Below are 12,153 nucleotides of genomic sequence, written 5' to 3' on the forward strand. Positions count from 1 at the left end.
TTCTTGGCTGTAAGACGCCTTAGAACAGCCATGCCCAGCTCCAGTCCCCCGGGGCCACAATCCTGCCAGTTTTCCATGTATCCCTGCTCCAACACACCTGAAGCAAACTAGTCAGTCATTGTGCAGAACTTCATGGGCTGTTGGATCCATTCAGTGGAAGCCAGGTGTGTTGGAGCAGGGAGACATGGAAAACCTGTAGGAGAACCAACTCTGGGCCCCCCTGCCCTAGAACAACACATTAGCTTTAGCTTTGTGTTTCTAATTAACCTGCAGCTTTATGGACCTGCATGTTGGAGCAGCTCAGCGTGAAACCCTGGAACCAACTGAACATGTAGAAAAATTTCAGCTTGTTTCTAACAAACTGTGATGAATTTTAATTTTATTTGACAGAACATGTGTTCATCACCTCAGAGCGGTTTTCCAGTTGCATGTGATGGATCTGAGACTGGAGGTCCCCTCGGCTCCATACCCCACCCTCATTCATCTTGATCCGTTTCTCATATGAACATGGATAAGTTGCATGTGGAAGCCACAGCGCATCACATTCAGAGGCCTCGCTCAGCTCCGTTTGACTTTATCCACTTTGTTGATGATTCATTGGCTCCTTGTTGCCCCCCTGTTGGAATAAAGCCGGCGATAAGAAGGCGTGTCGTCCTGGTGCTCAGAGGAAACGTCAGGAGTTTAACATGCAAACACAGATGCAGGTCCGAGGACAGAAATGTCTCTCTCTCACTCTCTCCCTAAATACACTGCTCAAAAAAAAAAACTAAAGGGAACACCTAAACAACACGATGTAACTCCAAGTCAACCAGACTTCTGTGAAATGGAACTGTCCACTTAGGAAGCAACACTGATTGACAATCAGTTCCACCTGCTGTTGTGCAAATGGAATAGACAACAGGTGGAAATTATAGGCAACTGGCAAAACACACCCAATAAAGGAGTGGTTCTGCAGGTGGAGACCACAGACCACTTCTCAGTTCCAATGCTTTCTGGATGATGATTTGGTCTGAATGCTGGCGGTGCTTTCACTCTAGTGGTAGCATGAGACGGAGTCTACAACCCACACAAGTGGCTCAGGTAGTGCAGCTCATCCAGGATGGCACATCAATGCCAGCTGTGGCAAGAAGGTTTGCTGTGTCTGTCAGCGTAGTGTCCAGAGCATGGAGGCGCTACCAGGAGACAGTCCAGTACATCAGGAGACGTGGAGGAGGCCGTGGGAGGACAACAACCCAGCAGCAGGACCGCTACCTCCTTCTTTGTGCAAGGAGGAACAGGAGGAGCACTGCCAGAGCCCTGCAGAATGAGCTCCAGCAGGACACAGATGTGCATGTGTCTGCTCCAACAGTCAGAAACAGACTCCATGAGGGAGGTATGAAGGTCCGACGTCCACAGGTGGGGTTGTGCTTCCAGCCCAACACTGTGCAGGACGTTTGGCGTTTTCCAGAGAACACCAAGATAAATTCTCCACTGGCGCCCTGAGCTCTTCACAGATGGAAGCAGGTTCACACTGAACACGTGACAGACGTGACAGAGTCTGGAGACGCCGTGGAGAACGTTCTGCTGCCTGCAACATCCTCCAGCAGGACCGGTTTGGCAGTGGGTCAGTAATGGTGTGGGGGGGGCATTTCTTTGGAGGGCCGCACAGCCCTCCATGTGCTCGCCAGAGGTAGCCTGACTGCCATTAGGTACCGAGATGAGATCCTCAGACCCCTTGTGGGACCATATGCTGGTGCGGTTGGCCCTTGGTTCCTCCTAATGCAAGACAATGCTAGACCTCATGTGGCTGGAGTGTGTCAGCAGTTCCTGCAACACCAAGGCATTGATGTTATGGACCGGCCCGCCCGTTCCCCAGACCTGGATCCAGCTGAACACATCTGGGACATCATGTCTCGCTCCATCCACCAACGCCAAGTTGCACCACAGACTGTCCAGGAGTTGGTGGATGCTTTAGTCCAGGTCTGGGAGGAGATCCCTCAGGAGAACATCCGCCGCCTCATCAGGAGCATGCCCAGGTGTTGTAGGGAGGTCATACAGGCACGCAGAGACCACACACACTACTGAGCCTCATTCTGACTTGTTTAAAGGACATTACATCAAAGCTGGATCAGCCTGTAGTGTGTTTTTCCACTTTCATTTGGAGTAGAACTCCAAATCCAGACCTCCATGGGTTGATATGTTTGATTTTCATTGATAATTTTTGTGCGATTTTGTTGTCAGCACATTCTGCTATGGAAAGAACAAAGTATTTAATAAAAATATCTCATTCATTCAGATCTACAACATGTTATTGTAGTGTTCCCTTTAGTTTTTTTTTTAGCAGTGTGTGTGTGTGTGTGTGTGTGTGTGTGTGTATATTTCTATATATATTTGTGTGTATATACCTTTTTTTGTGTGTGTGTGTGTGTGTGTGTGTAGAGGTAGACAAAGAAGGATGGAGCGCTGCTGATGTTCAGTATCTCAGCAGGTGAGGGAACAGCAGTGTGCTGTTGTGGTGTAATTGTTGCTCTCGTACAGAATCTCTTAAACACACACACACGCGGGGCTGCTAATCACAGCTTGGTACAGGTAGTGAGGCGTTGGGACTGCTGGTGATTGAGCCTCCCTGGTGGATTGGAAGCAGGAATCTGACAGACTCAGATAAAAGGCTGTTTGGAGTTGCCTGCAGCATCAAACAGCATCAGCCGCCTCCCCACCTCCCCCCTCCTGCCTCCTCTCTTCCCCACTATCGCGTCCCCTCTCTTCGTTTTTCCCTCTTTTGGTTTACTCTGTTGCCATAGCTACAGTCAGCCGGAGCCGTCATGTCGGCGAGGAACCTGTCAGGGCTTCACTCTCAGATCACCTGATGCGGGTCGCCTCCATCGGCGGCCTCTTTCACACGCAGCATCGTTCAGTTTGGCTTTGATTAAGTCTGTCTGCTGCAGTGTGGCGGCGGAGAGCAGTCGCCTGCTTTCTCACCAAGCGTTAAGCTCCTGCAGTTTTGTCGACCTCGTGTTCTGGAGAGGACTCGTCTGAAAAGCAACAAAAGGGACAAAAAGCCATAAATCCAGATCTCCAATCAGATTTCTACGTCTGTGAAGAGAGACTAGTCAGAGCAGCGTGATTTGAGAGGAGGGTGGGATGAAATGACCTGTTAGGAGTGTCGCTGTGGGGACGGCTGCAGAAACCCACTCAGAGCCGACTTCTGCCTGTAAAGCTGTTGCTGCTGCTCTTCTCAACAACACGTCTTTCAGCTGGCGGCCCAGTTTGCAGCTAACTGACCCCTCCATTCCCATTAAACACTGATTTGCATCTTGTTTTGTTTGGCTTTTCTCCACTATTTGTTTGCCTTTCAGTGAAAGAATGAATGAGTTGCAGAGAGGCAGCGGTGGGGGGGGGGTAAGTTGTGGAAGGTGATGAGAGTCTGGATGTGGAGAGGGAGGCGAAGAATGAGCAATGTGGTGATGAAGAGAGGCTGGGACACGGAGAGGGAGATGAATGGGGCTGAGAGCAGGAAAATTGGACAGGAGGCGGGGAGTGAATGAAGATGGAGAATGGCTCAAGATATCAGCAGACAGAGATTGTGAGCTATGTGCAGGTAATAAACAAGGCAGAATAGATAGATATCTCCAGAGAGGAAGAAGGAAAGTGTGTGATTGGCTGGAGGGCTGAGTTTGTTCCTGATCAGAAAGCAGGCAGAGGCCAGAGAAGACTGTGTGAATCACCACACAAGCCGGGAAGATCTGGATGAACACGCTGTACTTCGACTGACTTGGCCAGCTGAGATGATGTGGATCCCTGCTAAGCTCTCCTTTAGGCAGGCTTAGATCTCATCAACTCTCTCCAGGTTGGCACTGGCTTCAAATGCTGCTGTGAAGCCTGGGATTAACCATGCAGCCGTCACTCAGACGCTTTCACAGGGGTCTGGAGAGGCTTATCCTACAGACACACTGCTCTCCACACCCACCCACAGCCCGCCTCCAGGCCGCTCTCAGGAAGACTTCATCAGAGAGAGATCCGCCGCCGTTGCCTACGGTTATGATTCTAACAGAGGTTAAATGAGCACATCTGCCCTCTGATTCGCCTCTATCTCACTCCAACTCCGAGTCTTTGTGGTGTGTCTTCCAAGTCTTCCACTGCCAAATCGCACCCCTTGCCTTCCTCCATATCCTCCCAAGCTCTAGCTCCATCTCAGGTTTTCATATTTGGACGCCCCGTAATCAATACGGCCCGTCTGTGATTGGGTTTCTTCGCATGATTCATTTCTGTAACCTTGGTGATGGTTTGATGTGGAGGCTGCACCCATGTCCATATTATGACTCAGTGAGCGCGTGCAGAGAGGAGAGGCTGGTCAAGGGAGGTATCGATTGGTCCTTCACCCTCCCTGCCCTTTCTGCTCTGCCCCCCCATCTCCAGCTTTTTCTTTATCCATCATTTTCCTCGCCTGCCATGGAGCAATGATAGTTTAGCCATAATTTTAAATGACTTTGTCTCCTCAGGAAATGATTATTTAACCCTATGTGTGTTAATATATCTCTCTTTTTTCCTCTCCCCCTTTCCTGCCTCTCCCTCCCATTTGTCTTTTGTCGTTCCAGAATTCAATCAGACACAACCTATCCCTCCACAGCCGCTTCATCCGGGTGCAAAACGAAGGCACGGGGAAGAGTTCCTGGTGGATGCTCAACCCAGAGGGAGGGAAGATGGGGAAGGGGCCCAGACGGCGCGCGGCATCCATAGACAATGGGACCCGTTATCTGAAGACCAAGGGTCGCATCAGCCGAAAAAGAGCGGGAGTCATCGGCCTTGGACGTGACCAGGTTCAGGGAGCTGGACCGGCGGTGCAGGGCTCGCCGGAGCACGGCAGCCCAGCAGGGAAAGGAGGCGTGGGCATGGGTGGTGATGAGTACGACACCTGGACAGACCTCCACTCCCGCACCTCGTCCTCTGCTTCCACGCTGAGCAGCTGCTTGTCACCAATCCTGGCCGAGGCAGAGGCTGATGAGCCCGAGGAGGGCGGGCTGTCCTGTTCAGCTTCCCCTCGGCTCTACCCCAGTCCCACCAGCACTCGTTCTCCAGCCTTGGGCACTGGAAGCCACTGCCCCAATGTGGAGCTGCCCCAGCTGACTGATCTGACCGGGGCCATTAGTCTCGATGAAGGTGGCTACCCCCAGCCACCGCAAATCAAATGCAATGGTTATTCCTATGTGCCTGGGCCAAAGACAGAGGGATCTTACTGCGGGCCCATGTACGGACAGTCTCCTTTGGGCATGCTAAGGCACCACACCCCCATGGAGACCATCCAGGAGAACAAGCCAGTCAGCTTTCAGCGTCCGATGAGGGGCTACTCGGAGAACAATGCCCTGCAGAGTCTCCTCACAGGAGGTCCTTCATACTGCAACAAAGATTCAGTCCTTGGTCAGGGACGGGAATCACACTCACTGTTGACACAGGGAAATGGCGTTCACAACCACAATCACAGCCAAGAGCATCCTCACAATCCCAGTCTACACAATGGCCATGGCTCGGTCCATGACCAGAACGCCACCCATCATCAGAACCACAGTCAGGGTCACAAACACCAAGCCAGCCTTGACTACAGCCACAAAGCCCACACTGCCCACGATTACAGTCAGAGTCACGAGCACGGCCACAGTAACAAAGTCAATCCCAGCCACGACCACAATCCTTGTTCCAGTCAGAGTCACTTGCACAACCACACTTCCCACAACCCTCATAACGCTATGCACAGCGGGCCACACCATCAGGCTCTGTCCCCACGGGTGAGCACTGACATCCTGCAGCCCTACAGTCTCAAGACCTCTAACCACTATAGGCCACGCCCCCACCTCCCAACGTCCCCCTCCCTGCCACCAAACCCTGCAGGCATCATGGACGTTCCCCAGGACCCCTGTCGTCTTGCATCTGCGCCTCACCCCCGTCACCAGTCCTACCCAGGAGCTCACCATCAGGCCATGGCTGACTCCTGGCATGGCTACTATCACAACAACCAGCAGGCAGGGAATGCTGGATACCAGGGACAGCAGCACAACTCCCACAGCAGAATGGCTGCCCCGATGGAGATGGAGAACATGCCTAATAGCGTGGACTGTGATGTGGACTCCATCCTCCTCACTGACTTTATGGACGCAGAAAACATGGACTACAACTTTGATGGTTCTTTGTCTCAAGGGGTGGGCATGGGGATGGGCTTGAGTTTAGGGGCTTTTGCTTGTCCTCCACCCGCCCATTGCAACCAAAGTTGGGTGCCGGGGTGAACTGAAGCCTGAGGTTTGGGAAGACGATTGCCCAGGACGCTCACCCTCCGGGTCAGGCTGCTGGTGGGCTGTGCCCTTGGACCAACTGGGATTTTGTTGCTCTGAGATGATACATATTGTCATTTTATTTCCTAGGGACTCTTTTCACTTCCACATTCTACTTTTCTCCTTCTTCCACCTTGTTTATAAATTCCCCTGTCTCCATATTGGACTTGCCCCCTCTGAGCCCAATCCAACGCGCGCCACCCCCCCCCCCACCTCCAATTTAATGCCCTTCAATTTTGTGTTGTTTTGACTTTATTCTCTCTTCTTGCAATCTCATCCCGTCTCCTCTAAGCTCTCAAGCACTTTACATCCATCTTTTCATGCAGATGCAGCCACACCAATGCCAGGCAAAGCCACACTGTGTTGACTTAAGTGTAATGTATGCAATCCACTTTACCGTATTATCTCCTCCTACAAAGGAGGTGTTGTTCCTGACTTAAGAACATGATCAAACAGCTGCATGAATATCCTCAATGCAGAGGTGCTCTGAGGAGGGGAGGCTTTCAGGTATGAGGATGGAGGGATGGGGAATGAGAGTAGGAAGGGGAAAACAGGGAATTCCAGGGTCAGTTGGATTGCTCCACCGGCAGGTAGACGGTGGTTTGGTCCACCACAGGAGGACAGTCATCCATCAGGCAACCATCAGCACCAACGTCCTTTCTTTAATCTCCAAAGTAATGCCAGATTGATGCATCACTATTGCACATCTAATGCGGCACTCTGTTTTTTCAACCCCCTCCTCTCTCTCTCCTCCACTCCGGACACACCGGCTTAATGTGTTTTGGTGAAAGTGATGATAAAAGTCACTCTGCACTAAATGGGGGAGGGATTGAAAGGGGTGGCGTGGTGGGGGGATGATAGGAGAAGAGAAATGCAAATATTCCCTCTGTGCCTCTTCCACTCCATTTTGTGGATTTATGTAGCTTTCCCCGTAATGAAATAAGCAACGATCAGAGCCTGCTGTACATCCTGACGAGCTGTCTGATTGGCTCATCGTGGCACCTTCGCACGCTGACCCCAGCTTAGCGAGCCGCCGTGGTCAGGCCCGCATGTTGATGGAGCTGCCGTCCTCAGAAAGCCATGGCAACCTTGTCTAATTCACTAACATCCAGGTTCAAGCCCACTATGTGCTTTTACCTCTGCCAATTACTCACTGATGAACAGCGTCAGCAGATTACTATTTTGCACTATCTCCTCTTCCCAGGCTCCCTCCTATCACGCCGCCCCATCCCGAGGTTATTCGGAGGGTAAACAAGAGTAATTAACCGCCAAACAGGATGGATGATTTATGCAAGTGCATGTATTCGTTCACTGGCGCGAAGTCATAATTCTCACCCCTCCCGCCAAAAACAAGATTTTTTTGAGCGGTGGTGCCCAGTGACAAGGTAAAGCAGTCGGAAAGTGGTTTGCGTACTGTGTCCTTGGAGTCTTGTGTTCCCGCCTCATCCCAGCCGTGGCTTTCCTTTGCTGTCGTCTTTTCTTGTGCTCGTTCTGTGGTTGTGCAGTTGTCCGTCAGATACAGTGTGGATAAGAGCTTCCGTGTGTTTTCTTACGTTTCAGTTTTTGTTTGCAGCTGGAAAACAGTGGGGGGGCATTGTTAAACGGTCTTCTGGCAGAGGCAGGGAAGGTAGATGGTACGGTCCTGAACAGGAGGGAAGAGGCTAAATGTATCTGCTGGACTGGAAGAGGTTTTCCAGCTCAGTAGCTTTCTGTAAAATTGGCTGTTTCAATCAGGCCAAATGTCAAGTGCTACTCAGGCGGCTCCGCCGAGCTTCGACCAGAGAGCCACTTCTCCCCCCTGATCAAGGACAATGACGGGTATTTCCATACACATTTCCTTTCATTCTTCCTGCATTTCACGAGTTCAGATGGCTCATTGTTGTAACCCAACTGTAATTTGTTCTTGTGTGTCAAGCTTCTTGTGTGTGTGTGTGTGTGTGTGTGTGTGTGTGTGTGTGTGTGTGTGTGTGTGTGAGATGCACAGTCATGTACAAGAACTGATTAAGGGAATCTTGTTGAGAAGTAACTTGCCCTGGTGTTGTCCATGCTGAGTGCAGCATACATAATAAATACAGTTTCTATTTATTGGGTGGGAGAGGGGTGTACGGAGGACCCCTCACTGTTTTGTCTTCTCGCTGACAGAGTCCAACTGCAACTTCAGTTTGACTGCATTTCATCCTGTACATACTCTATATGGAGAAAATTGTATTATAATTTTTTTTTGCAAATATGAGTTTCTTTTCTAAAATGATGTATCTGCTCATCTGGTGACTGTAAAATAAAACAGAAAAAATGTGGAGTCTCAGTTATTTGCCTGCTACACCTGCATTGCTGTCAAGGTGCATTTACAGCTTCCTGGTCATCTGGTCCCGACCTGGAGAAGAAGTGTCGGGCTCACCTTTACTCGTGGGCATAATTTAACCTGTAATCAGCATGTATGAAGTCTCTCAGAAAACTAATTCCAGTCAGAGAACGAGAACCATTTTTAATCATATTTATATTCTGCGGTGGGAAATAACTGATTACAGGCAGCATTAATGTCAGGAAACTGACTGCACATAATATTCAGGTGTAAAATCTATGTGTAGCCAAGCTGCTGTTCATAGAAAGGCCAGTTACCATCAATATCGTCCGCTCCTTCCAGCGCAGGTGTTCCCAGGTGACAGTCAGGTTGTAACTTTTCATTGCACGTGCACCTTGAAAGTAAAGGCCGGTTTCCACCAGGTCCATGTGTGCCACAGCCTCCAGCGCCAACCGTGATCGCTTTACCCCTCAGTTTCATTGAACCCAAAAGTGCTTCAGCTTTGTAGCAGATCTAATCTTAGTGGTTCCACCATTTTTGCATCTTAGAACCCACATTGGTCTGAGCAGAGCGGATCGTTCAGACAGGCAGTCGGTCCATGTAAAGCAACGTGGATCCGGTGGATTTTACAAGAAAAACACTGCATGTCCACACTTTGAATAACATTTTACTCTGGAAACAGCAACATGTCCTCGTTACCGGCAGCACTGGCACTATAGGTGTTGTTAACCCATTTTTGGGGGTGCTGAAGCCCCCCTAGACTGAAGCAAAGCACCCCTAAAATCTGATTTGCTGTGTGTTCCTGTGATGGACTGGTGACCTGTCCAGGTGTTCCTGCATCTCACCCAGTGATTGCTGGGATAGACTCCAGTTTCCTGTGACCCTTAATTGGAATAAGTGGTTAAAGAAATGCCTGCCTGACTCTGTTCTGGACTCATCGTATGGTCTGATGAGTCTAGGGGTGCATTCACATCAGGACAGTCCGCTAGACTCAGTCGGTTTGGGACTCGGTCCGGTTGGGGACTGGGCTTAGCTGTAGGGGGGTATATCCATGCAGACTCTGCTCTTTGGTGAAACCAGCCAAACCATTAGAATAATATCTCCCCATTCCCACCAGAGGTGGCGCTGCACTAGTATTTAGCAGAAGAGAGGACCAGACCGGCGTGAAGAAGAAAACTGTTTCCTCCACCTGCCAGTTAAACATGGAGACCAAACTATGGCTGTTTTGGGTTTTTATTGTGTCTTATGCAAGTATCCTGCAGAAATCCACTGCAACAATGGACGCAGTATGAACACCAGACGAGGCAGAGGACCCTTAACGCCATCGCTATGGATTTACCCACAATGCAACGCTACAACACATGCAGGAAGGGACTTGGTTTGTATTCCGCTTCCTGTATTTGGTCCGCTTATAATGTCCAAGACCTGCGTTTGTAGGTGGACTGAGTCGCTGATTTGGCCAGAATCAGAATTCGTTTGGCGCGTTCACATTTCCCCAAAGATCAAAAAGACTGATGTGGACGTGTCTTTAGTCTCATCATTGGGTAAAACTCGATTCCAGTTTTAACCATATGTGACTTGGATCTGTTTTAAAATCCAACCAAGGATATTCTGTAACTGAATAATATCTGGTTTGTGTGGAAGCGACGTCAGTCCGAATGGTCATGTTGCATTTCATCTGACACTTCAACATTTTGGTGTTGGTCTCGTTTCCTCTTTGTAATGTAAACAAAAACGATGACCACACAACAGCATTGCTATGAAACATATGAACACCTGCAGAAAACAAAGGTAATGAAGGGAGAAGCGAGTCGGTTTCAGGTTTCACTTAGATTTCTGCTCATAACGTGAAGGGTCTGGTAGTCATGCTAACGGGTTCGGACGAGTGCGAGTTGGTATAACTTTATGAAATTAGGAACACATATTCTTCATGACAGGACAAATGAAAAATCGTCTTGGAGCAATCGCCAAAACCAAACAGGAAGTCAGCCATTCTAGGTCAAATTCGCCATCTTGACATTTTAGAGATGTTACGTTTGATCAAACTCATTCTGAGGGATTTCATCCAAAATTAGTCAAAATGTTCAGGAGGCATGTGTGGTTAAAACTCCGACATAAAGCAACAAAACTGTACCTGGCAGGATGAACTGTGCATGGAGCAACTCTCTTGCTGTAGAGTTGCTGCTGCAGTGTCTGCATGTGTTTCTGCATAAAGTCACAGCTACTTCTGCCCAAAGGGGAAATGTTAACACTTGCTCTCTCCTCTTTCTGAGTCTCCTCAGTTCATTCATCAGCTGGGAATAATTTTGTTGGTTCACAGTGTCCAAGTCCGTCCAAATGAACAAACAGACCTGAGCAGGATTTCCAGGGTGTGGTGTTGCGTTTTCCTTTGTACATGTGTCAATTCGGGGACCATGAATCTTTACAGCCAGAGATGTTTCTGCTGCTGGTTCTGTGATCCAAATGGAGAAAAGCTAAAACCAGGATGTGGGATGAAGGGAGGAGGTCTACAGATGGAGGGAGGTGTCTACAGATGGAGGGAGGTGTCTACAGATGGAGGGAGGTGTCTACAGATGGAGGGAGGAGGTCTACAGATGGAGGGAGGAGGTCTACAGATGGAGGGTCTACAGATGGAGGGAGGAGGTCTACAGATGGAGGGAGGTGTCTACAGATGGAGGGAGGAGGTCTACAGATGGAGGGTCTACAGATGGAGGGAGGAGGTCTACAGATGGAGGGAGGTGTCTACAGATGGAGGGAGGTGGTCTACAGATGGAGGGTCTACAGATGGAGGGAGGTGGTCTACAGATGGAGGGTCTACAGATGGAGGGAGGAGGTCTACAGATGGAGGGAGGTGTCTACAGATGGAGGGAGGAGGTCTACAGATGGAGGGTCTACAGATGGAGGGAGGAGGTCTACAGATGGAGGGAGGTGGTCTACAGATGGAGGGTCTACAGATGGAGGGAGGAGGTCTACAGATGGAGGGAGGTGTCTACAGATGGAGGGAGGTGGTCTACAGATGGAGGGTCTACAGATGGAGGGAGGTGTCTACAGATGGAGGGAGGAGGTCTACAGATGGAGGGAGGTGGTCTACAGATGGAGGGAGGTGGTCTACAGATGGAGGGAGGTGGTCTACAGATGGAGGGAGGTGTCTACAGATGGAGGGAGGAGGTCTACAGATGGAGGGTCTACAGATGGAGGGAGGAGGTCTACAGATGGAGGGTCTACAGATGGAGGGAGGAGGTCTACAGATGGAGGGTCTACAGATGGAGGGAGGAGGTCTACAGATGGAGGGAGGTGGTCTACAGATGGAGGGTCTACAGATGGAGGGAGGTGGTCTACAGATGGAGGGAGGTGTCTACAGATGGAGGGAGGAGGTCTACAGATGGAGGGTCTACAGATGGAGGGAGGTGTCTACAGATGGAGGGAGGTGTCTACAGATGGAGGGAGGTGTCTACAGATGGAGGGAGGAGGTCTACAGATGGAGGGTCTACAGATGGAGGGAGGAGGTCTACAGATGGAGGGTCTACAGATGGAGGGAGGTGTCTACAGATG

General features: G+C 50.1%; 1 protein-coding gene across 1 annotated transcript in view; it reads left to right on the forward strand.

Annotated features, from left to right (window-relative positions):
- The window catches only part of foxo6b (forkhead box O6 b), a gene marked incomplete at both ends in the record, with an annotated part of 59,753 nt that extends 53,499 nt beyond the window's left edge, over window positions 1-6,254 (forward strand). Inside the window, one exon of the mRNA XM_079258957.1 lies at window positions 4,575-6,254. Within this exon, the coding sequence (XP_079115083.1) occupies window positions 4,575-6,254 (1,680 nt within the window). The remainder of the gene's footprint in view (window positions 1-4,574) is intronic.
- Window positions 6,255-12,153: the final 5,899 nt, after the last annotated feature.

The sequence above is a fragment of the Telmatherina bonti genome (assembly GCF_933228915.1).
Source record: "Telmatherina bonti genome assembly, chromosome: 19".
Lineage (NCBI taxonomy): Eukaryota > Metazoa > Chordata > Actinopteri > Atheriniformes > Telmatherinidae > Telmatherina > Telmatherina bonti.